This window comes from Staurois parvus, unplaced genomic scaffold (genome assembly GCF_062004578.1).
Source record: "Staurois parvus isolate SC_StPar_1 unplaced genomic scaffold, SC_StPar_1.0 ptg000303l, whole genome shotgun sequence".
Lineage (NCBI taxonomy): Eukaryota > Metazoa > Chordata > Amphibia > Anura > Ranidae > Staurois > Staurois parvus.
In genome coordinates, this window is record NW_028318099.1 from 10,124,121 (window position 1) to 10,150,203 (window position 26,083).

At 43.0% G+C, this 26,083-nt stretch overlaps 1 protein-coding gene across 1 annotated transcript in view; it reads left to right on the forward strand.

The window, feature by feature from the left end:
- STYK1 (STY kinase 1) overlaps positions 1–26,083 on the forward strand; it is an 81,276-nt gene that overhangs the window by 36,285 nt on the left and 18,908 nt on the right. Inside the window, exons 4-7 of the mRNA XM_089683223.1 lie at positions 15,192–15,434; positions 16,632–16,813; positions 22,147–22,230; positions 25,129–25,337. Coding sequence (XP_089539349.1) covers positions 15,192–15,434; positions 16,632–16,813; positions 22,147–22,230; positions 25,129–25,337 — 718 coding nt within the window. The remainder of the gene's footprint in view (positions 1–15,191; positions 15,435–16,631; positions 16,814–22,146; positions 22,231–25,128; positions 25,338–26,083) is intronic.

The following is a 26,083-nucleotide window of genomic DNA, read 5'->3' on the forward strand; positions in this document are numbered from 1 at the left end:
GCAATGTTCACTGGAAGATTCTGCTTAAAGGAGACTGCTATCCTGCTACCCCTGGATTACAAATACTCTCCCATGCAGAGAGTGAGCGCTCTTCCATTGATTAAAGGGCCCCAATGTTGAGAGACTTTAACTTTCATCCCACTGGCCAGTGGTTAGGTAGGACATTTCTGCTCTAGATAGTACTGCTATAGCAAATGTCAATAAGCTGCTAAATTTCATTAACAGTCATTGTTTCATGTGTCAATGTCACTCTCATATGTCACCCTGGTCAGTGTGATACTAGTCAGTTTTTGGAGTCTTTGGCGAGTGAATTGTGACTTCTTACTAACTGTGTTATGCAAAGTGGTATCTGTGTTTATGTACATTACCTGTGTTAAATCAGCTAGTTCTTTTTCAGGGTTTGTCTTCTTCAATAAAACCCATAAAAAATATTCTCAGAGTGTCGAAGTGTTCTGGTTATAATCAGAGGTGTCACCAGATTCAGGTGGGAGCTGAACCTATATATCTGGCCAAGTTCCACCCAAGGGTGTGCTACAATTGTATTTCACGGCCTATGTAACTGTTTGCTAATACCTACCATGGAATTGTTATTTGGATTGTCAACCAAGCTTTTTTCAGCAAAGGTTTGTAAACAAAATAGAAAATGAAGGATAGGTTGGCCAAACATAAATATTCCTTTTGGGCACCACAGTTGGAATTACCCTTGGCATGACTTTTTATACAACATAAACATTCAGTGTCACTTGATCACATCCCTCGCTCTTGCTGAGGAGTTAATAGAGAGCTACAGGTGCAAGGGCGGTGGATTGCAGATTTTGACACTATTCACTTTGAATGTCAATTTTGTATTTGTTTATTTAACCACTTGCCCTGCAGAGGATTTACCCCCCTTCCTGACCAGGCCATTTTTTGTGTTACAGGGCTGCATTATTTTTAACTGACAATTGTGCAGTCATGCAATGCTGTACCCAAATGAACTTTACGGCCTTTTTTTCCCACAAATAGTTTTCTTTTGGTGGTATGTGATCACCTGAGCGGTTTTTATTTTTTGTGCTAAAAAGACAATATTTTTTACTTTTTGCTATTAAACATGTCCACTAAAAAAATTTTACAAATCACATTTCGTCATAAATTTAGGCCAAAATGTATTCTGTTACATGCCTTTGCTAAAAAAAATCCCAACACGTGTAAATTAATTGGTTTACTTGAAAGTTATAACTTTTACAAATGGCGGTATATATACTGGGCTTCGTTTTTACATTTTTACTAGCGATCAGCAGCTTATAGCAGGACTGCGGCGGGCATTCTGACACTGGGGCAAACTGGCTTGGTGTCACTGACATCCCCACTGACACCAATACAGTGATGAGTGCTAATAAAAAGCCTTGAATGTGCCCCCTACCTAGAAAAGCAAAATCGCCGCCCTGTAGCAGTATTTCTAAAGCAGTTAATATGATACAGTGATGCTAAGTATCTTTTTCATTTTCATTTAGTCGTTGCCACGTCTTTACTATTTAAGCTTTATTGGTTGTTATAGTTAATAATTAATTCAGATGATACATATTTCCGTTTGGATCTTTACTTAATTCAATTTGTGTAATCTACACATTTATGCTTCCCATACCTGAAGAAGGATCGTTGGAGGTCCCAAACTGTTGCTAACATTTGCATGTGAACTTTGTTCAAAAACATTTCTGCAGGAATGGCCACACCTTTACAAAAAGGCAAATATATGACATTTGTGCCACTTTACATCTTTTTGCTCTGAGGGGTCTTTGAGGCAAAATTAGTCAACAAGTTTTCCTTTGTGAAGTTTAGGTGACAGATATTAAACTATGTGCTTGAAAGCATACTTTGCTATCATACCACCTTTTTAACACCATTCATTTTTCAGACTTGGTGGTCAGTAGGAGGAATAGTACCCCACCATAGGTATTAGTGGGAGGAATGATGCCCCATTGTTGGTGTCAGTGGGAGGAATTGTTCCCAATCATGTTTATCAGTGGGTGGAATAATGCCCCATCATTGCTGTTAGTGGAAGGAATAATGTCCCATTGTTGGTGTCAGTAAAAGTATTAATGCCCCTTAGCTGGTGTCCTTGGGAGGAATAGTGTTGGTGTCAGTGGAAGGAATGGTGCCTCCTTGTTCACATCAGTGCGAGAAATAATGCCTCATGTCAGTGGGAGAAGCAGTGCCCCAATGATTGGATGAATGCAAGCAAAGGGCCACATCCAGCCCATGGAACTGAGTTTGGAAGTAACTGCTCTAAAGCACCATACTAACCTAGAAGTTGCCATTATCAAACATGGTGTGTGCCTTCCACTCAGTCCTGAAGCATACACAATATAATGTAATACCCTGCATAAATACTGGTCGCAGGATGTTAATTAAACACAAGATAGTAGTATTATGCGGTTCAGTTGTTCAGATTCTATTGACGTAAAGCCTTGTTGGACTTGTATGCTGGTAGCAGGACTTATGCACTCAGATAGGGAGTGAACAGACTACATTTCCCAGGAGAGCTGGCAAAGGGGCAGGGGCATATTATTGAGAAGTCCAAAAACTTTAGAGGAAGGGAGTGGATGGTGAGAGGCGAAGGACATGTGTGTGTGTGTTTGTGTGTGTGTGTGGAGAAGGCCGTGTGGGACTCTGAAGATCCAGGCTGGATCGGGCCGCTGAGCGGAGAAGTACAGCAGGACTGCAGACCACTGGTATCGCTGATGAGCAGGACAGCCAATCCTGCTGGCAAGCAGATTGTAGTGCTGTCATCAGCATTGCTCCTTAACAGAGGGACCAAAGAACATGCCCCCCCCCCAAACTACCCCTTATGCTGCAAAGTCTACAGATCGGGTTAGAGGGTTCAATACCCAGATCGTCACAAGTTGCAAGTGACTGTGTTATTTACAGTTCAGTTTAGTACACCTTACACCACAGCTTATCACACTGAGGCCCAGACTATCTAGCAGCCTACTGCTTTAATGCCTCGCTAACGCCCTGAAACCGCAGGACTCTGGCTACAGCACACGCCTCCTTCAGACAGGATTACACTAGTATCTCATTTCAAGTCTTTTCCAACTTCAAAGGAACCTGCTTCACCAGACTAGTTCACCATCTTTAGAGGGTCAGTCTTTTCTGAAGTCTGCTTCCACCCCTTACTACAATCTTAGCCAATTCTTGCATCCTTTGTGTTAAAGAGACTTTACCCAAATTCAACATCACTCAAAGGGGGATCTTTCTGTGAAACCTTGCTCTTACATTAGGAAGAAACTGAACCTTAATGTGTATCCACTAGGGCCCCATCAAATACAAAAAAGGGGACACTATTGCTTATAACAAAAGGATTAATTTCTAGAGTTTAAGGTCATGTGACTGCTGAAAAAACCATAAAAAAGTTAAATAATTTTGATTCTTTGAAAAATTAAGTGCAATTACATTCATGGCATACTATTTCCTGCGGTAACATGGGCTTTTATTCTAGTGTGTTCACAAATACTTGTCAGTATACAGTATCCCAGTGATGGGAATTTGCCTCTAGCAGTAAACAGAGAGCAAAGGGACAAGTGCAGTAACCCAAAATAGTCAAAAAGAAATGATTTGTAATATCTGCAAATATTATAAAATCCAGATAGTGTCTACACAAAGTTAGTAATGAGGTATTGTTCTTGTGCATGATGACCATAATGTGGACCCAGAAAGTGGGAACAGGAATGAAACAATCAGTGAGTGCTACACTGTATTACCGACACAGACTGGCGTCTAGCCATAGATTAGCTGACACTGTACTGGCAGAAATACAAACAAAGTGTATGCTGTATCACATGCAATCAGTGTTTTTGGTGACTTTGTGGAGCTGGCTTTGCATGGACTTTAATTGAGGCATGCTAGATTGCTCTTTAGTCAAAGTAAACATGATTTAGTATGAAATATGTAATATACAAGAAAAGACCTAAAACAGAGCTTTGTGTTAGTGAAATAACATTATTATTCTCACCGAGGAAGTATACCAATTTGTAGCAGGGCTAAACTTGTCTGCGCTCACTGACAACTACGTAAATGTGGCCTCGCCTGTGTTTGCAATTGAAAGATGACTGGAATTTTGGAATGTTGTTGTAATAGTCTCTAAAGCTTTTTTGCCAGATTTAGAAGCAAACTGTATACATTTCTAGCAATATTAGTATTGGGGAGATGGTATATGTAGCATGTTTTCTTGGGGGAGTGCAAGCAGCTTAAAGCACACCTATCATGTGCATAGTAGGCATCCTTGTTACCAACGCTTACTTGACATATCTTTCTTGCCTGCTTCCTATATCAGATTCTGGATCTGCATAATTAACAATATACCAACATTTCTTAAACTTGGTATTGGTATAGGACTAGGTGTTGGCCCACTCCCTATATGAGTTTGAGTCTATGGGCTGCTCAGACACAATGCAGTGCAGTATGAGAAGTGGAGGGAGGGGTTTAAAACACTAGGTCATGCCAAACGTGCTATAGTTCAAGCTTGGAGAACCCCTTCGGTTGTGTTTCAGGGGGTGAAGACCCGGATGAATGCTATGCTAATCAATGAACAGATGTCTAGCGTTCTTCAAGATTCTTATCCGAGATCTTAAGGTTTGGGAACCTTGGATACATTATTCCCTGCCGTCCCTGCCTCCTACTAGCTATGGCCTCTTATAGTCGTTGCCTGTGCTAGCCGTGGATCCGCGACTCTTCTAGTCTTCCTTTCTTCCATGTTTTCTATCTGAATCTTTCTTCCTTCCTTATTTCTTTCTATGTTCTTATATTTCCTTTTTTTTATCAGTTTGGGGTTTTTTTTCCCGTATGTTCTGAGCTGATACTTCTCGGTAAGGGTTTTTCCTCTTTGTTTTTTTTTTTTCAGTAATATGATGGATTGCTGCTGCTACTATTTGGTTCGGCTTTTTGCCGTCCCTCCTTTGGTTTCATTGGACGTTCCTTTATCTGGCTAATATACCCTGCTGATTTGTATCTGCTTATGTATGCTATTGTTCCGCTCTGCCCCTACGTGGGTGTATCATGAGCTTGTTGTATTATAAAAACAAAAACTTCTTTAATAAAAATATTGAAATAGAAAACACTAGGTCATACCCCGAAGAACTGATTTTTTGCTTGAGTCCAAAGTACTGTTCTATTACATTAGTTACCAAGTGGCATTAGAAAGATCCTGCTAATTTAGCATTTTCAGGTCATGATCTTGGAAAGTATGGAAGTTACTAGATCAACATGAGAGGCCAGCAACAGCTGGCTCCATATTCTCTCTGTACAGGTTTTTTTTTAGAATGTCACTTGAGTCAGCATGACTGCTGGCTGTCCTTTTTAAGGGAACCTATCAGGATGGTGGTCATCTTTCACAGCCAAGGTTCCTACCCATTGATAAAACAACAACGGCAACTGCTCCAACCTGTAACTGGCCTTTGCAACAAGGAACACATGGAAGAGTGGCGCATATTAAAAAACAACAAAGAAAAATTTGCAGCTCAACTTACCAACCAGCCTGTAACCAACCAAATTAACCTGTCTAACAGTTCCCGTTAAAAGCAGGGGTTTAATTTGCACACAATTGCAAACACATGCGTAAGCTGCAGAGCCTCTTCATGGCACCCCAGTATTCTGCAGATCCTAACACTATAAATTTTGAGATCCTCCATAGTAGAAGCACATGTATAGTAATGGATAGATTCAGGGTAGGTAAGCCTGGAGAAAGCCCACCCCTCCTTAAAGGCACAGGGGCGCACTGGACACCCAGCACATAGCACAATGGCAGCAGAGGGGGTACAGTGCACCCCCTCACTAATATATCAACAGTACAGACAAACGGCAACTGCCCCAACCTATAACTACCCCTTGATGCAGGGTGCCATTGTTAGACCTGGGGTTGACATGTCACTGAGTTGCAAAGATGTGCTATTCCCAATAACTAGCAAGGCTTGCTGGAGACAGGCAGTGACAGACAACAGTGTTGGGAACCAGGACTCAAGGTAACAGCCATTCTGACTGGTTCTTTTAAGGCAGCGAGAGTTTAAAGTGGTTAAACTTCAGGCTGAACAAGCCTTTTTATAAATATGTAAAGATGTAAGGACTAGGCCTGATGACATTCAAGATAAAAACCAAAGGAACATTTTCTCAACTATCCTCTGTTTCTAATGTCTGCAAGATTGTCTCTACAGAGAACATAGTCATTGCCACAGATGGGCAAATCACTTATCAGTAGCAATGTGAGATGAAAGATCTGCACATTATTCTCACGATCCCTTAACCACTGAGCCTGCCAACACCTGCCTAGTCTTTTAATCTAACTTGTACAAATTATATGCACATTAAAAGATAAGCAAGGGGCAAATGGGACAAGATTTCAAGAGCTGCGGAATCTTTATAAAATGTTAAAAATTGTATATGAGAAATAGCAAGCAATTTTAACACTTTCACAAGCTGTTTGTTATTGGCACATCCCCAGTGTGAGAGCATGAAGCAAAGAAGACCTATAACAATCTAGTTATATGAGTAAATCAGTTAATAAAACACTGTGATTACATTTGTGTTTACCTTTATATTCTCAGTAAGAAGGTCCAGTACTGTGAAGGTCCTTTGGTGATATTCTCTCACTGCTTGAGCTCCAAATATCTGTTTAAATGGTATAATCCTGCTAAAAAGTATGTATTCTAAAACTCTAAATCCAACTAATCCTAAAATTTACATTGAATTCATATGGGAACCAGTGGAAGAGATTGCTGGAGGAACTTGCTGGACCTTTTACTGGCTGCACAGTATAATACTGGAACTGAACCCAACATTCAACATCTTGAGATAGAGGACCTTAAAGTGGTAGTAAACCTCAGACATGAAATATGAACAAAGCATATTCTCTATAACAGTGGTCACTAAATGGTGGACAGCGATCCAGAACCAGACCAAGGGACAGTCCCATCTGGACCGCATCCACGCCACCGTCACCGTAGGGTGCCCTCCCTTGGGGCCGCGAGGCTTAAGATGACCCAGCTACACAGTGGGAGGTAAGCGGCGACTGCAGTGTGGATGTGGCTAATACAGACCGCGGCCGCCACTCACCTCCTGCTGTGTAGCTGTGCCTAAAGCAGGGCAAACAAGAGGAGCGGCAGGAAGCCCCGCTGACACGGACACCTCCTTGGCTGGTCGCTGCACTGAAGGGACAACAGCGGCCTCTCTTCTTCACCTGCTGGCACACTGTGACAGGTCTGTAGAGGCAGTGGATGGGGCTGTCTCTTCTGGACGGGCTGTCTCTTTGCTGAACGATATGTTTCTTTGCTGGAAGGGCTGTCTCTTTGCTGGATGGGCTGTCTCTTTGCTGGATGGGCTGTCTCTTTGCTGGAGGGGCTGTCTCTTTGCTGGATGGCTGTCTCTTTACTGGATGGGCTGTCTCTTTGCAGGATGAGCTGTCTCTGCTGGACGGGCTGTCTCTTTCCTGGACGGGCTGTCTCTTTGCTGGACTGGGCTGTCTCTTTGCTGGATGGGCGGTCTCTTTACTGGAGGGGCTGTCTCTTTGCTGGACGGCTGTCTCTTTGCTGGATGAGCTGTCTCTGCTGGGCGGGCTGTCTCTGTGCTGGACGGTGATGTCTCTTTGCTGGACTGGGCTGTCTCTTTGCCCAGTTGGACCCAGCAAAGAGACATCCAAATCCAGCAAAGAGATAGCCCAGTCAAAGAATGGACATCCCCATCCAGCAAAGAGACATCCCTGTCCAGCAAAGAGACATCCCATCTTTGCTATATATTTGCTGTGTTGTTAAGGAGTGCTGTGTTATGTTAAGGGGTGCTGTGTTGTATTAAGGGGCACTGTGTTTTGTTAAGGGGCGCTGTGATGTTAAGGGGGGCAGTGATGTGAAGGAGAAAAGAGGACACTGTGGGACTTCATTAAAGAGGGGACTGTGATGTAGAGGGGACTACAGTGTGAAAAGTATGCTAAAGATCATAATGTACCAGAGGACTGTGATGTGTTATAACGCTAACGAGATTCAGACCTCTGCTGGAAGGAAATTATTCTGACTGAACCTCCATAAATTTTAATTCAAGACCCCTGCTCTATAGTGTGTACTTGTCTCAATCTCAAGCAATAAGTGTCATTTTTGTCTGCTGCTTCATTCCTCTCCTATCAGCATGAGGCATTTCTGACAAGTTTTCCTCACACCAAAAGAAAATTGGTGACAGGGATGGAACTCCAGCAGATTTACAGCCTCAACTCTGTGGAGGGGGCTGTGTCTCTTCCCTCCAATCAGCTCTCAGAGCTCTCCTCCCTGAGCTCTGCAGTGTGTTACTTTGGGTCTCTGCCCCCTTTTTTCTGAACTCTCAGACAAACTTTACAAATTCTTGACTTTGAACGGATGTAGAGGAGAGAAAACTGCAGATTAGCAGGTACAATGTATACAGAATTTGTTACATCTGTGTGTATCATTTAAGACCACCCACTTCACTGGGTATATGTAAAGGTTTACAAGCACTTTAAATGTATAGTATGTACTGGGCATGGCTAGGATTGTTTTCCTGTTTTTATTGGTGAAAACGTTAGCTAAATTTAGGATGCGTGAAACACATGGAAGTTGGCACATGTTTGAAACATGAACTGTGGTATGGACTTTTCTTGCCTGCAAAAAACCCCAATTGCAGCTGCTTATCTTAGAGACAGCAATAGAAAGACAACTGTCCTTACTATATTTACTGTATATACACATATGTGATTGGTGAGGATAATTATGTTTTTCTTTCATTGAAAAAGTGATATCTTTAAGACAGAATGGGGTTGATTTACTAAAACTGTAGACTGCAAAATCTGGTGCAGCTGTGCATGGTAGCCAATCAGCTTCTAACTTCAGCTTGTTCAATTAACCTTTGGCAATAAAACCTGGAAGATGATTGGTTTCTATGTGGAGTTGCACCAGATTTTGCACTCTCCAGTTTTAGTAAATCAACCCCAATGAGTTTTTTAGTAATACTATAGCATTTATTTTGGGTTAGTTTGTCAGAAAACCTAGAGCACCAATTAATATACTAAGCTGTTTGGTTTACAATTGTTCTTTGTTCTTAGTCACCAAAGGATGTAATCCAGTCTCTTAAACTCATGACATTACACAGCTAGCTTGATTGTTATTCCCCTATTAAGGTTACCATAGAAAAAAAAGTTTGTGTTAGTCAGAAGCCCATTAATAACGTGTCATTCAATCATAACCTGGGATCCTTTATTCCTATTTAGTTCACAAGCGTACAATAACTAAAAGCTATTGTGAAAGGAAAGTGAAAAATAAGTGGTGGAGAAGAAAATGTGCTGAGAAAAGCCACTCGAGCAGATTGAAAGCCAACACCCACTGAAAGCTGTTTGTTATCTGTAGCTTCACTGGGAGTTCTGAAATTAGTATTAAACCCTCAGCATATTTTTGAGCACAATAAAATAAAACATTACCCAGTAATCTATTTGAAAAACAAAATGTCAATTTAATGACTCCTGCTCCCTTAGTCCTGCTTCCCTGAACTTCCGGTCTTCGTAGAAAAGAGTTGATAGTGGACAGTGCAGTCTCTAGTCAGTCTGTGAATTTGGAGAAGAGAGGAGTAAAGAAGTGCCTTCTTTTCTTAGGCTACAGTGCTGTGTTTTTCTATTGATGCATACAGCGTATATGATATGTTAAAACAAAGTGATGAGCTTTATAAATGTGCTTTACATCCCACTTGCTTCAGGACTCTCAAGCAAGTGGGATGCTTTTTATTCCAATGAATGAAGCAAAAAAAAAAACCAAAACACTGGGGGGGAAGGGGTTGGGGTTTGGCCACCTGACCAGTCATTGTCATGTGACCAGCCTCTCCTCTATTCAGTATAATACAGACTGAACTTTGTGGGAGAACGTTGGTGGTGAATAACTGGTAAAATGCAGGTATAATGTGGAGTAATCCCTAAAGAGCATAAAGCAGACAAAGATATCTGTACTCCGTTATAAATGGGTTAGTTGAGGTCTTCTAGATGTATTTCCATGGTCGGCTTTCTTTCCACCATGAATTATTAGTCTTCGTCTTGCTGCTTCAGTCTGCAGAATTACATTAAATGAAATCTGAAGATGAGTATGAAATTCCTTGTAACAACTGTGGCAGCCTGCCACTGTGAGACAGAGAAATAAAAGACGTAAGCAAGCAATCAATTCACACCCATCTATCCAAAAATGAGTTTTTAGCAGGTTCTTCCTTAACAGTCCAAGCACACTAGGAGCAGAAAAAATGCCAGAACCTCTGGCAGAAAATATATCATAAAAAATGCTCATATTGGCTCTTATTGTACAAGAGTTCATGTGAGTTTATGGGCATTTGTTTTTCTAGGCATTTTTTTTTTTCCAGAACTCTCTGCTCATTTTACAATGAACTGCAGGAAGTAAACGCAGATCTCTCCAAAGAAGGGGAATATATCACCTTTTAAACAGTCTTCACCCAGATGTACCAGTTGCACCCATTGGAAGATTTCCCCTCACTCCCTGTTCCTATGTTACTCACAAATTTTCCATTTCCAAGCATTTTTTGTACCAGAGACAGTGGTAGCCAATCCAATAAAAAGGAGGAATCATGAGTAACTGATTTACAGTAATATTAAAGCTTTTTTTTTAATAACAAACAGGGTCAGTGCTTTCACTAGGCAAACTAGGCAGCTGCCTAGGACGAAGGCACAGCCAGGGCCACCAGTAGGGCAGTACAGCCGGCCCTGCTGTAACATTAATTATATTTTCCCTGGGCCACATCAGTTCACCAGAGGGGCCCAGGAGGCAAAGAGCAGAGAAGGACTCTTTTTAATTTCAGGTGCAGGCAGTTAAAGCCGTGTTGTGTTTTGCAATGCTGATCAGTGGCAGCTGGCCGCAGCTGCTCATGATCTCTCACTGGCGGAATGATTATCCCTTTCTCCACTGCGGAGGGTGGAAGGCGAGGCTGTAGCCCAGCGGTGGGAGGTGATTCAATAGAGAGGTGGCTGTGGGCACAGGCAGCAATGGGAACCCAGTGCACAGGCAAGCTCACAATTTCTGTTTTATGAGACACAAAGAGAGATACAGCCATAAGCTGTACATAGATGATTACATAAGCACAGTGAGATGCCCCGTTAGTTCTTATTTATGCTTGTGTTTGAGGAACATTAAAAATGTGCGGCTGAGCAACACAACACTTTTACTGTCCCTCAACCACTCCCCATTATGCTGCAAAGGCACTGCCACCATAGCATAGCAATAGTGGCGGGATGTTGTGTAAAACCCCCCTTGAGTGTGTGTAAATTTGACAGGGTGACTGTCAGGTGGAAATGATCCAATAGCTGTGCAGCCTCCAGATCTCTTCCACACACCCCCATGTGCCCTGCCATGCCATAGGACCTGCATGGTGGGTGCCATCAGTAGAAGGGAGGGAGATCAGTGAACACCTGTTCACTGATCTCTCCTTCCTGTATTGACCTGGAAGCAACGTGTAAAATGTCACTTCTGGGTGATGGTGTCATTGTCCTCAGACAGAACTGGATGATGTTATCTGGAGACAAAGCCGTCTCCTGCAAATTTCAGCCAATCCGTGAAGAACAGGTATCCAGCCAATGAGGTGCCACGCAAGCCATGCTGCGCGCAATATCACTTCCTCCCATCTCCCCAGTCAGTCTCCACACGGAGCTAACGTTAGCATGTGGAGTTATTTTGAAGTTTTATTTTTTTTGGGGGGTGGAGGAGTGCAAGTAGCCGGTCTTGCCTAGGGTACAAAATAGTCTAGCACTGGCCCTGATCATAAACATGTTATACTTACCTGCTCTGTGTAACGGTTTTGCACAGAGCATCCCCGATCTTCCTCTTCTTGAGTTCCCCAACAGTCCTGGCTACTCCCCCCGCCGAGTTCCTTCCCCCACAAGTCACACAAAACAGGGCTCAGCCCCGCCCCCTGCTCCCTTGTCACTGGCTCTGATCAATAGCAGCTGAAGCCAATGGCTCCCTCTGCTGTATCTGAGCCAATGAGGAGCGAGAGAGCTAAGAGAGACTCGGCTCCCGCGCACATCACTGAATCAAGATTGGACTGCATAGAATGAACTTAATTTCCCCAACTTTCCCAAATTGCTATGGCAAAGTTAGAAATATCACTGCTCTAAGTTCACGCCTGCATGTCATGCAGGCTGCAATTCAAATGAATGGGCTGCCATGCCTCGCAAAACACAGAGAAAAAGTCCCTGCACCTTTCCAAAAATTGCAGCCCGTACTGGGCACTACAGTGCAGTTCCCGGTGCAGCTTCGATCTCCAGTGCAGGCAATGTGCCATTAATTTCACCTGCCTGTATGTCCCGCATTTTCTGTGTGGGTGGTTGCAGCTGTGGGAAAAGAAAACACTGGAACAGGGGTGGACTGACAACTCATGGGGCCCCCGGGCAATAGGGGATCATGGAGCCCTGTGTCCTTGCCCAAACTCAAAAAAGCCTATGGAAAAGGTACCAGGGGCATCTCATGGGGCTCCCTACTGACCCCGGGCCCTCGGGCAGTGCCAGATTTTCCAAATGGTCAGTCCGCCTCTGCACTGGGCTGCTGTGCATCTACAAGAATATGCAGCAATTTCTACAGTCAGGATAGTTAGAGCTTTTCTCATATACTTTGTTGGACACACAGATATTTACTGTAGGTTATACATTTGAATGTGAACCTGTTCTTTGCTCATGCAGGGAAAAGCAATGGGAGCACATAGCTTCCCCCCTCCCCAGCAGCACATACTCAATTTCCCTTTGCTCCCACACCACTCCTTTCTGCCACATGGTACAAAGAGAAATGCTCCAGGTATGGGGGAGAATATGACTTTTCATGTCATTTGGCAGCACTGGTGTTGATGATCGGCTCAGCACTGTCAAAAGGGATTAGGGGGGGAGTCATTAAACCAATTTAAGCTCCAAGTCACAACCTGGAACCTACATAGGTCTTTCCCACTGAAGGGAAGGTGAAGTTTGGTCAGCTTACAGTATGCCTAAGGTCAATTTTTTAGATTATAATAGGGTGGTTTAGAACCAGTGTCAGATTTTTTGCTGTCAGTGTCCCCATTAGCTGTTTGGTCATTAATGTCACCTGGAATGAGGGGTAAATCCAAAATTTTGATTTGCCACTAGAACAGGAATGGAGGGGAAATCTTCCAATGGGGACACTTGTTCTTGACATGAAGTAAAGAGAAACCTCCCTAATGAGACACAGATGGCAACAGACAGCAGTTGTACTCTCCTCTACTTGATCCAAACATGCGTTGCGTATAAATCAGTATTTTTATGCACATACATGCACATACATGCATAAATGTGCAAATACACACATACATCACACTCCCTTGACTAAAATAAAGGTAGAAGAATATTCACATGTGTACTGGTGCCCCCTTAGGAGTTGCTGAAGATCTGCATCCTGCTATATTCCTGCACAGTCATGCAACACACATTTCCTTAAGACCTTGCACACAGGAGACCGTAAACAGTCCTTGAGTTGTTTTTTTTTGGGGGGGTTATTAGGGGTTATAAACCTGGATGACTTGGATGTGGTTAATGGGTGCATGGGATGCCAAAGGGAACTGTGAACTGAGATCAAACTATTTAGCAACTATGTACAAATCCTTTAGGCAGCAAAGTCTCTTAGTTGGAAGAGCTCTCCAGCCCTCCAGGTGTACCACCTCTTCACCCAGCCAACTTAGGGAATGGGGGCCCAGAAACTGCCAATATAGAACAGTCCCAGATGGGGGCTAGTCAGGGTTTCCACTAGAATGCCTTCTCCCATTATCTAGCCCAGGAGGTGTGGGATTACTAACTCAGTTCTCTCCTGCAAGCATGTGGGTTGGTTGCTGCCTTCAGATCTTACGCTGAGCTGGCTCCTTTCATGCTTCCCAGGCTGTTCTCTTTCAGCGGATGGTTGAGGTTGAGAGATCCTCCCTTACAGCTCCTTTACCTGTATGTAGGCCCTCTCCTGGACCCCCTCCTAGGCTCCACACTCCATACTGCTCATCTCATATTCCACCTGAAATCTCCCTCCCTCTGAGGAGGCTCTCCTATGCTGTCCCAACTCCATGCCAAGCCTCCTGCTTGGGGATTGGTCTGTTGTCCCTAAGCATACAGATCAGCCACTCCTCACCCCCGCCCACTGAGTTCTAGAAACTTATCAAAGTCTCTAGATCAGAGGGAGGTATCAGAGAGCTGATCTGCAGAGCCTCTCAGCCTTCCAGCTGCTACTCAGCCTCCTGCTAAAAAAAAATTATTATTTTTCCTAGGAGGGTGCTGCACATATATGTACACACAAATACATGCAAATGCTATTTAGCCTATTCTCACATTTTTTTTCTGCCAGGAATGTCTGATGTGCAAATACCCTTATAATAGTGATTGCGACTGAGGATAGCATTATTATTATTATACAGTATTTATAAAGCGCCAATAGTTCACTCAGCGCTGTACATTACAAAGGGGGACAGAACATGTGACAGAACAATAACAATGCAATGCAAAACATGAGGGGATTGAGGGCCCTGCTCTTTCGAGCTTACAATCTAGGAGGGAGGGGATGGTGGCACAGGAGGAGATAGCTGTGGAGGATGGGGTGGTAAAAAGAGTGGAGGAGGTTGGCAAGCTAGCAGGGGGTGGGGTAGGCTTCCCTGAAGAGGTGGGTTTTCAGGGTGCGCCTAAAGGAGAGGAGAGTAGGTGATAATCTGATGGGTTGGGGCAGGGAGTTCCAGAGGATGGGTGACACCCTGGAGAAGTCCTGGAGGCGGGCATGGGAGGAGGAGACCAAGGAACTAGAGAGAAGGAGGTCTTGTGAGGAGCGGAGTGTGCGTGCTGGGTGGTACTTGGATATTAGGTCGGTGATGTAGTTCGGGGCAGTATGATGGACAGCTTTGTACGTCAGTGTTAGGATTTTACTGGGTCCCCGATGAAGAGAGATTTTGTGAGTTAAAGATAATTGGCTTCATGTAAGACGAGCAGGATCTGGGTGCCAGCAAAATACATTATATGGCTTTTTTGTCTTTTTTCTCTTTGATTTGTGCATAATTCTACCCATGGAAGAAATCACAATATTAAAAGTGCAGCAAGTATCATGCTCGAGATTCCCCAATATATTAGGGAATATTATTAACATGCCTTTGCACACAAAATAATACACTCTTCCACTGGACACTGACCTTTCTATTGTATCTCTATGTAGACCATCTGATCCAGGAGAACCGTGGAGTTGTAAACTCAGGGATCTCACTAGATGAACTGTCATTGGAGGATGTGCTGAGAACAAATAATCCCTCACTTTTAGCACTGGAGATACCACGGGAGAGAATTAGGCAACCCATGCAGCTGATGGGGGAAGGAAGGTTTGGTCCCCTCTACAAGACAAGGCTGAAAGGGCAAGATGCCCTCTCCGAAGATAAAGAAATTGTTTTGAAACAACTGAAAGGTAGGTGTATGCAAAATTATACTTTAACACACATTACAGTACCTGCTGCTTCAACTGCTGCGGCAACATGCCGAGGGCCCGGGGTCAGTAGGGGGCCCCATGATACCTGGTACCTTTTTCATAGGCTTTTTTTGAGTTTGGGCAAGGACACAGGGGCCCCATGATCCCCTATTGCCCGGGGGCCCCATGAGTTGCCAGTCCGCCCCTGCTCAGTAGTACCCCCAGCTCTGCGGATGCCCCACTCAGTAGTAACCCCCAACTCTGCTGATCCCTTGCTCAGTAGTAACCCCCAGCTTTGCTGATCCCCCACTCAGTAGTAACCCTCAGCTCTGCTGATCCTCTAGTTTGCTGATCCTCCCCTGTTTCTGGCCCCCGCTCACCTCCAGCTATATTGCTCCTATGCCAATGTGACATTGCTAATTTCTCCTGCTCCAGTCCCCTAGCTCTGCTGATCCTCTGTTGCTAAGTCCTCTCTCTCCTGTCTCTGCTCACCTTCCACTATAGTGTTCCACTGTTGCACACCACATGTGCCATCTGCTAGTTACTCTACTCCAGACTCCACTCACCTGCGTGCTGCTCCACGCTGCACACCAGATGTGACATCTGCATCAGACACTTCCAGAATATATACAGATGAACCAGAAGTGACTGCTGATGATGTTTTGCTTGTTGGTTTCCCAGTGCATCCGGTAATATATCATACCTGCGATACCTCCAAAACAAAACAAAGCCACAGCTGACTAAAAGCCTCTCAAACGCTGCAGGTGCTGTTAGAAAGCTTTGTCACAGACTTCTATGTCTGCTTTGGAGATGCTTTGAAGCACCAGGAAAACAACATGGGGTATAATTTTTGAAGTGAAGAAAAGCAAAGTAAATGCAATGTGTAAAACTGACTGTACGCTTACCATTTTATTTAGTGACAATGCCACATTTTGAAGCAAGTGTAAACGTGCTCTTAGACATAAATGTGTATGGTAGAGGTAATGTAACTAGAATTAACAAGAAATGTGATGATTTTATGCAAATTAAGTTAAGAGTTTCTTCACTTTCAGTAGAAATGTTCTATAGGTTATCCTGTGCCTTAAACGTCACCTGTAGTTAAATGTACTATAATTGTAGCTGTATATAATAATTTGACCCGTTTGCTGATTTTTACAACTGAGCATTTTTAACTCCATATTTTTTGATGATCTCCAGGCAATACTGAACCAAACGATGTACGTGATTTCCTGCAGAGAACAGCATTTCAGGCCTGGTTGGGCACACACCCTCACTTGGTGGACATTATTGGGTGCTGTTCTAATCAGAGTCCTTTCTATATGGTGCTGGAATGTGTGGAGCCGGGGTCACTTTTGCAGTTTCTCTGGGACTGTCGCAGGGTGAGGAAAAACATATTGTTCATGTGTTCACTAGCTACATCAGTTTTCAAACTACATATAACCTTTACCATCAGTTGTACAGTTGCAAGAAAAAGTATGTGAACCCCTTGGGATTACGTGGAGTTTTGCATGAATTGGGCATAAAATGTGCTCTGAACGTCATCTAAGTCACAACAATAGAAGAACACAGTCTGCTGAACATAATACTACACAAACATTAGATGTTGCCATGGTTTAATTGCACATAACATGTAAACATTCACAGTGCAGGGAGGAAAAAGTATGTGAGGCCCTAGCTTAATGACTTCTCCCAGAACTAATTGGAGCCAAGAGTGAGCCAACCTTGACTCCAATCAGTGTGATGATATTGGATATGTTGCTGACAGCTGTCCTGCCCTTAAAAAACACACACCTGTTTTGGGTTTACTGGTTTCAAGAAGCACTGTCTGATGTGAACCATGCCTCGCAGAAAAGAGCTCTAAAAAGACCAACGATCAAGAATTGTTGACTTGCATGAAGCTGGAAAGGGTTACAAAAGTATCTCCAAAAGCCTTGATGTTTATGTGTCCACGGTAAGACAGACTGTCTACAAATGGAGAAAGTTTAGCACTGTTGCTACTCTCCCTAGGCGTGGTCATCCTGTAAAAATGACTGCAAGAGCACAGCGCAGAATGCTGCATGAGGCAAAGAAGAATCCCAGAGTGTCGGCTAAAGACCTACAGAAATCTCTGGCACATGCTAACATTTTTGTTGACACATCTACAATAAGGAAAACATTAAACAAGAATGGAGTACATGGGAAGACACCACGGAGGAAGCCATTGCTGTCTAAAAAGAATATTGCAGCACGTTTGAAGTTTGCAAAAGAGCACCTGGATGTTCCACAGCACTACTGGCAAAATATACTGTGGACAGATGAAACCAAGATTGAGTTGTTTGGGAAGAACACACAACACTATGTGTGGAGAAAAAAAGGCACAGCACACCAACATCAAAACCTCATCCCCACTGTAAAACATGGCGGAGGGAGCATCATGGTTTGGGGCTGCTTTGCTGCCTCAGGGCTGGACGGATTGTTGTCATTGATGGGAAAATGAATTCCAGAGTTTATCAAGACATTTTGCAGGAAAACGTACGACCATCTGTCCACCAACTGAAGCTCCGCAGAGAATGGGTGATGCAACAGGACAATGACCCAAAGCATACAAGTAATTCAACAAAACAATGGCTGGAACAGCACAGAATACGCCTTCTGGAGTGGCCCAGTCAGAGTCCTGACCTCAACCCGATTGAAATGCTGTGGCATGACCTTAAGAGAGCGATTCACACCAGACATCCCAAGAATATTGCTACACTGAAACAGTTTTGTGAAGAGGAGTGGTCCCTGCACTGTGAATGTTTACATGTTATGTGCAATTAAACCATGGAAACATCTAATGTTTGTGTAGTATTATGTTCAGCAGACTGTGTTCTTCTATTGTTGTGACTTAGATGACGTTCAGAGCACATTTTATGCCCAATTCATGCAAAACTCCACGTAATCCCAAGGGGTTCACATACTTTTTCTTGCAACTGTAGATCCTTGCCTCATATGGTGACTTTTTAGAAGTTGATTCTAGCAATAATACTTAAAGAAGAACTCCAGGACAGGCAAAAATATTACCCATTAGTACACCCCCTACACAAAACACTAAACAGTTAATAACATTTTGAAAATTCTTACCATTTAGGAGAAAAGTCTAATTGAAGTTTCATGACCATGAAAGGAAACTACAGTTCCTATCAACCACAGGGATTTGTAGTGAATTGTAGTGAATGTGGATGGGTACACTAGGCCTGTACATGTTGAATGTGTCTGAGAGTCTTGGTCCACCCACCGCTGCAAGTGGGGCTGAATTACACCACTGCTTCCTGGAGAAAGAACTACAAAAAGGATTTACCAAGACCAGTTGCTGGGGGAATAGGAGGCATATAGGAGGCATAACAGCCACCAGTCTTACAAACAGGAAACTAAGAGATCTAATAGTTTGATTTGAAAATGAATAGGCTATTTCAGAGCAACTAGAGTGAACCAGAAGGTGGATGACATATTCAGTGAAGGTAGGAAATCAGCAACAAGGACATGTAAAGAGGTTTTTGTCTGGAGTTCTACTTTAAAGCTTTCACAAAGTAAGAGATTTAGTAGTTTTGTTTTGTTTTGTTTTGGTAGTTTTGTTTCTAAAAGTATTATATTGTATTTGCAATACTCTTAACAACAAAGGTACGAACAAAATTATTAGGGGATGGAAGTACTAATTTAAACACAGAGAAAATATTGCAGAAAATTATAGAAAAATGAATGTTAATTAATGTTAATTTTAGAACGCTCTAAAAAATTACAGCATTAATGGTTAAGGTGCATATTTTAAAATAAAAAATATGCTCATACAACAGGCAACAAAGCCATTTCTTATTTTAGTTTCTTTTGATCTCCTGATTTTTTCTTTTCAACTTTATTGGAATGTCACAAAATGCCATTCCATTCATGTTTGTTCACCGCAGTACAATTCCATGTGGTATACTGCATTGTGAAATGCTGCAGTGAAAAAAAGTATTGCATTTCTTGCTTTTTTCAGTTGGGGTTACAGTTTACAAACAAATTGGGATACAGTTACTAAGAGTATACTACAATTGTTCCAAGGTGTGCTGATAGCAGGAAAGTTATTAATAGCCATGAGATGACAATTGTGTGTTAATAGGATCTTCAAGTGTCCATCATCTTCAAGTGATTGTAGCCATACTGGTTCCCTTGTAGCAACACAATCTGTGTTACTTACTGTCTGTGATACTTTTCTGTTTGCACTAATGGATAAGTTAAGAGAGAATAAACAGTGCAACGACAACAACCACTTGGGAAAACATGTGAAGATGATGATGATAATAAAAGCCAGAAAGTTAGATAGAGTAGAGAATTAGACTATGCAGTCCTAGAGGAAAGAATGGTAATACATCTAAGCCAGGAAATCCAGGTCAATGTTCAGTCTGTTTTCTCTTTTGTCAGAGTTATAATTTGTAGTCGAAAGGCTTTCCTTTCCTGAGTATTTTGAAAGTTCCCTTTAAGAACCAAAACATTCCTGTCTTCCATACAGTAATCTGGTTGTGGAAAATGATGTGTGCTAATCCTCTTCCTTGTGTTATTTTATGATGTCTCTGCACAGATTCATTTTTTTTTGTAATTTTTTTGTAATCCCAACACTCTGAATGTGCTTTGGGATTGGCCAAAGAAATGCACCTAACCACAGGTCAGGCACAATGCTTTGGCCAATCACAGCACAATTGGGTGGAGCTAGTGGTGATGTCACCTCTAGGTCTGCCCAATTATTTAAACTGACCTGAAAATGTCAGATTGCAGCGAGTGCTCGGCGGGTGCGGATGGGTCTGCAGGCTGTGTTGGGTTTCTTTTTATTTCGGCAGCATTGTGATAACACTGGACAATGGGATTGACGATGGATTACATGTCTTTTTTTTAAGGACTTTTCAATGACTGTCCACTATAATTTTTTACACTACACTTTTTTTTTTTTGTGAATGAGTAGTGGTACCATGTACCCCATACTCATTCACATGGGGGGGTGGGACCTGGGGGCCTCCTTGTTAAAGGAGGCTTCCAGATTACGATAAGTCACCCTTCACAGACCACCACGACCACAGGCCAGGGTTGTGGGGAAGAGGCCCTTGTCCCCATCAACATGGAACATGGGGTCAAGGTGCCTTGGGAGGGGCATCTTCTGCCCCAAAGCACCCCCCCATGTTGAAGGCATGTGACCTGGTACAGTTCAGGAGGGGGGGGCACTCGTTTCCCCCCCCCCTTTCTTGACCTGCCAGGCCTGTGCTCGGATCAAGGTGCTGGTGCTGGTTGGAACCTTTTCTCCTCCTTTTTTAGGGGTGGGGTTCCCCTATAAAGACCTACCAGACCAAAAGGATCTGGTATGGGATTCAGGGGAAACCCCATGCACTTTTTAAAAATAATGTTTACTGAGGAGTCCCTCCTAACCTTCCTTCCAGGCATAAAGGATCTGGTATGGATTGAGGGGGGGGGGGGGGCTCCACGCTGTTTTTTTTTTCTTTTTTTTTAAATAAAAATGTAATTTAAAAAAAATGTCAGTCTTGCAACAGCAAGTTCTATACATTGCACAGATGTGCAAGTTTTCAGGTAAATTAAGGGGACCGTCCAGACATGATATTTAAAGGAATATGGGGACAATTCACTAAGCAGTATCTTACCGCATCCAAGTATTCAGTACAGCATTTTTCCCCCCAAAAAAGTTGGTATTCACTAAAATACCGCATGAGTTATTTTGAAAAAAAAAAAAAGGTATGGGGTCCCTCCCCTCATCCATACCAAATCCTTTGGGTCTGGTATTTATTTTGTGGGGAACCCCCACACCAAAATAAAAAAAATGGCATGGGGTCCCTTCCGAAATCCATACCAGACCCTTATGCGAGCATGCAGCCCAGCAGGTCAAGAAAGGGGGAGGGGTGAGCGAGCACCCCTGGGGGGGTGCTTTGGGACAGGGGGGCATCCCCCCCAAAGCACCTTGTCTCCATGTTGATGGGCCTCTTCCCCGCAGCCCTGGCCTGTGCTTGTGGTGGTGTGCAGGCGGGGGGCTTATCAGAATCTGGAATCCTCCCTTTAACAAGGGGGTCCCCAGATCCTGCCCCCCTATCCCACCCCCACCCCTCCTATGTGAATGAGTATGGGGTACATGGTACCACTGCTCATTCACAAAGAAAAAAAGTGTAGTGTAAATAACTTGGATATGGTAAGATACCGCTTTAGTGAATTGTCCCCTGGTTTTGAATGTTCGACTACGAACTGAACGAGTTTTAGACACATCCAGTTCCATTGACTTAAATGGTAAAATTTAAAAAAAAAACATGCAAAATGCAGCATGCAGAGTTCTTTTCAACACAATGCAACCCATCACACTTGAGGTGGTTACTGGACTCCTAGCAATAATGACGTTTCTGAATATCTAGCATAAACATCTTAAAAGGTGGCAAAATGCTTGACCACATGGCTTGTGAGAGCAAAGCCAAAGCACATGCCCCAGGGATGTTACAAAATGTAGATAATTATGCAGAGAATGACAATATGAGAACAAAGAAATTAGAAAGTGAAGAAAAAGTCCCTACCCTGTACAGATCACAATGTTATGCTTGTATGGAATGTAAAAATCCTCACTACACCCCACTCCCATTACACAGGTGAGCAATAAATGATGACTGGCTAACAAGAGTGCAAGAATATGTGTAATAAATTATATTTATCCATGTTATCTTTTACTTTTCAGGATGTTATGTCAATGCATGGAATACTCTATGACATTACAGAGTGCCAAGTTTACATTATAGCTCTACAGATCCTGTCAGCACTGGTAAGTGGACTTGCAGATTTCATGTTTTTCCATGCTTTGCCAACTTTAAAAACCAAGGTTAGCACTAGGCACAGTAGAAATGGTGTTTTTACATGTGCTGAATCTTTGCTGTGCATTGTGCTTGGAAGTCAGGAAGCATAGTACAGAGGGGAGATAATGCTGTACTGAACACAGTGATGAGCACGTAATCCTACTTATGGATTTGGCAGAGATGAAAAAGCTTGCTCTTATTAATTCATCAAGATTTTTTAAAAGTAGAGAAATCTAGAAATCTCAAGGCTTATAGCAAAATTTAGATGGGGCCCTCATTAGTAACTGGTGGCTTTTAAAGCACATCTATTTATATCCAGCTGGGGCATAACTACAGGGGTCACCACTGCAACCCATCCCAAGCTTCAGGGGGCCCATGCGGCTCCCTTCTACAACTGGTCAGGGGTGGCATATTGAGGAACCAATGCCCTCTTTGTTCCTCCTGCAGCCGCTGAATGCCTGCTTTTCTTCCTCTCCGTCCTGCAGGCATTCGGCAGCTACAAAAGGAACATGGAGAGCATCAGTTCCTCTATATCCACCTTCTGCCCCTCCTGTCCAGTTTCCTTCTGCTTCCCGAGGGCTCCTCTGGTCTTTCCTGGCCCTCCTGTGATCTTCCCTGGCAACTTCTGTGCTCTTTCCCATCCCACAACACCCACTCTTCTCAGGTTCCCCCTGTGCTCTTCTCCACCCCCCTCCCCCTCCCCCATGCTCTTCTCCAGTCCCCCCTGTGTTTTTCTCTAACCCCCATACTCTTCTCTGGTCTCCCCTGTGCTCTTCTCCGGTCCCCCCTGTACTGTCTCCTGGCCCCCCCTCCTCCTGCAGCGCTGCCGGGTTCCCCCCCTCCCCTCTCCCACCGGGTGCTGCGGGGGAGTTGCCAGGATGGAGAGTGGGAAGAGGCTGATAAATATGTAATTTACCTTACTAAACTGTGTTTATTATGCTTCAGTTATGACTGTACAGATTCAGTGATCAGTACTGATCATAAATCTGTAATTTTAGACAAGGAATGAACGAGAAGATCTGTATAAAGCTATTCTTGTCCATTTATTCTGTGCAGGTAAGACTGAAGAGACAGATTGAGGGCCCTGTCCTCAATCTCCTTTCTGTGTCTCAAAAAGACCTCTGATATCTCACCAAAACCCCACAACAGGGCTCCTAAAAAAGTATGAAAAATAATATTGTCAAAACAATGGTAAAAAAATAACAAAAAAAAATAATTAAAAACTACTGACACCAGCCGAGTACTACTAGGGTTGTAAAGGTCACACTTACGTCCCTGGTGTTCCACCCCTGGGCTTGGAGGTAAAGACTCAGAGGGAAGGGCCCCTGGCTGGGGAACAAGGGGCCCTTCATGGTTTCTTGCATTGGAGCCCTGATGTCCCTCATTCCTAAACATTGCTGGTCAGAAAGTGGACAGCTCATAATGTGCCCATGGTGTCTTCATATTTTTCCCCTCTTAAAATTCCGGGTCGGAGGTCATCAACCAATGCACCACTGCAGGGATCCTATTTATCCCCTTTAACAGTGGGGGGGTCACTGTTTCTAGACACTAACAAATTGTAACCCTGCAGACTAAATTAGTTATTCCACATTCCTCAGATTCAAGCAGAGCTTCTTAGAGACTTGCATTCAGACTTGGCAGAGCTCATGCTTTGTATCAAGGAAGAGTTAATCAAATGGAACTAAGCCATCATGGGCAGGTGGCCCAGTTTGTGGTCAATGCATGGAAAAGTCTACAAGTCCTGGAGTTAAAATCTCCCCATAAGTATGGCATGATGCACTTCTTGCTTTCTTCAGTATTACACTTACATAGTTACATACAGTAGTTAGTCTGGCTGAAAATAGACAAAAGTCCATCCAGTTAAACCATAAAAAAAAAGTTATAATCCTATACTCACAGTTGATCCAGAGGAAGGCAAAAAAACCCAGCAAAGCATGACCCAATTTGTTCCTGCAGGGGAAAGAATTTCTTCCAGATCCCCTGAGAGGCAATCAGATATTCCGTGGGTCAACTTTACCTATAAATGTTAGTTATATTCTGTGTATCCAAGAAAGAATCCAGGCCTTTGTTAAAGCAATCCACTGAGCTGGCCAGAAACAACTCTTCAGGGAGTCTATGCCATGTTTTCACAGCTCTTACTGTGAAGAAACCTTTCCGCATTTGGAGCTTAGATCTCTTTTCCTCCAGATGTAAAGAGTGCCCCCTTGTCCTCTGTGATTTCCTCAAGCTGATAAACTCTACCTGGAGTTCACTTTATGAACCACTGATGTATTTTTACATGTTGATTATATCCCCACTTAATCTCCTCTTCTCAAGAGAGAATAAATTCAGTTCCTCTAATCTTTCCTCATAGCTGAGCTACTCCATGCCTCATCTGTTTGGTTGCCCTTCTCTGTACTTTTTCCAGTTCCTCAATGTTCTTTTTGTGAATTGGTGCCCAAAACTGAACTGCATATTCCAGATGAGGTGTTACTAATGATTTGAACAGGGTAGAATTTTATCTCTCTCTCTCTCTCTCTGGAGTCTATACCTCTTTTAATACGAGAGGGGATTCTGAACACTTTAGAAAACATACCTCTTTACTTAGGTGTGCTACTATGTATAGAAATACAACTAGTCCATTCTTGATGAACTGTTGATAGAATTTCATGCTGCCAATGTATGAATTCTCCTGTATTATGAAGCAACCTCCATATTGGTTCAAACTGCTCTTCTGTGTTAATGACAGCCCAACGTTAACATAATATGCTTTATTTATTTATGTGTATTTATATTTCTTGATTACATCATCTCACCTCTGCCTTTTTCTTTTCTGCTCTTTAATATGGTTAATATATCTGACCACAACCACTCTGATTCCTCCACAGGAATATCTGCATGAGCGTAATCTTGTGCATGGAGATGTAGCAGCACGAAATGTTCTTATTCAGCATAATTTTACCACTAAACTAACTGGCCTGGGAGGAGCCTGTGAAATGCACTCCAGAGGATCTTTTCCCATCCGGAAGCCTACTCCTCTAAAATGGATGGCTCCAGAACGTCTCCTTCATTTGTCTGCAACCAGCAAATCTGATATGTGAGTTCTCAATAGTATTGTCTTTTTTTCCTCACTAAACCATTAAAATGGAAAACAGGCTACAACAAATGATACAGCCTACGTGTACTTACAGACGCTATTATTATTTTGCATTAGGAAACTGAGATAAAAGGTTCTTGCAAAGGCCATTTAACGCAACAGTACCAATGTAAGACAGGAATAATTTACTTCACAAGATCACTATATAGCACTTGGTATGATGTGATGGACCTTGTATCGTTGAGGAAAAGTGCTTGTTAGATAAGTGCATAAAAGAGCAGCTAGAATGAATAAAACACTTTTCTTTGGTTGACAGCATTTAACCTGTTTTCTCAACAGGGCTCCTCCAGAGGTTGCTAGGGATTCTTTAAGCAATTAGCATTTTCTGCCTCTCAGAAATGTGCCCCCTGACACCAATGAAGTCTTTGGCTATCTGTAAAGGAGGTATTTTTTCCCATTGACCCCCAGTGTAAAATGCATTCTTTCTAATATACAGTGAGCTGTGTATTAGAAAGTGTTCCCTGGGACCAGAAAGTTATTTTAAGAGTTCCCCTTAAAGCTTGAGAAAGCCTGGCCTAAAAAAAACAAACACAACATATCCTAGCTTTCTATATACTGTTTTCTGATCTGGTTTACCAACTTCAACTTGCTCCAGTACCTATTTCTAACATGGCCTACTTCTCTAAGCCTCTTCTGCTTACTTTGGTTTGTATATCTGGGTATAACCTCTCCTTCTCATTTGATAC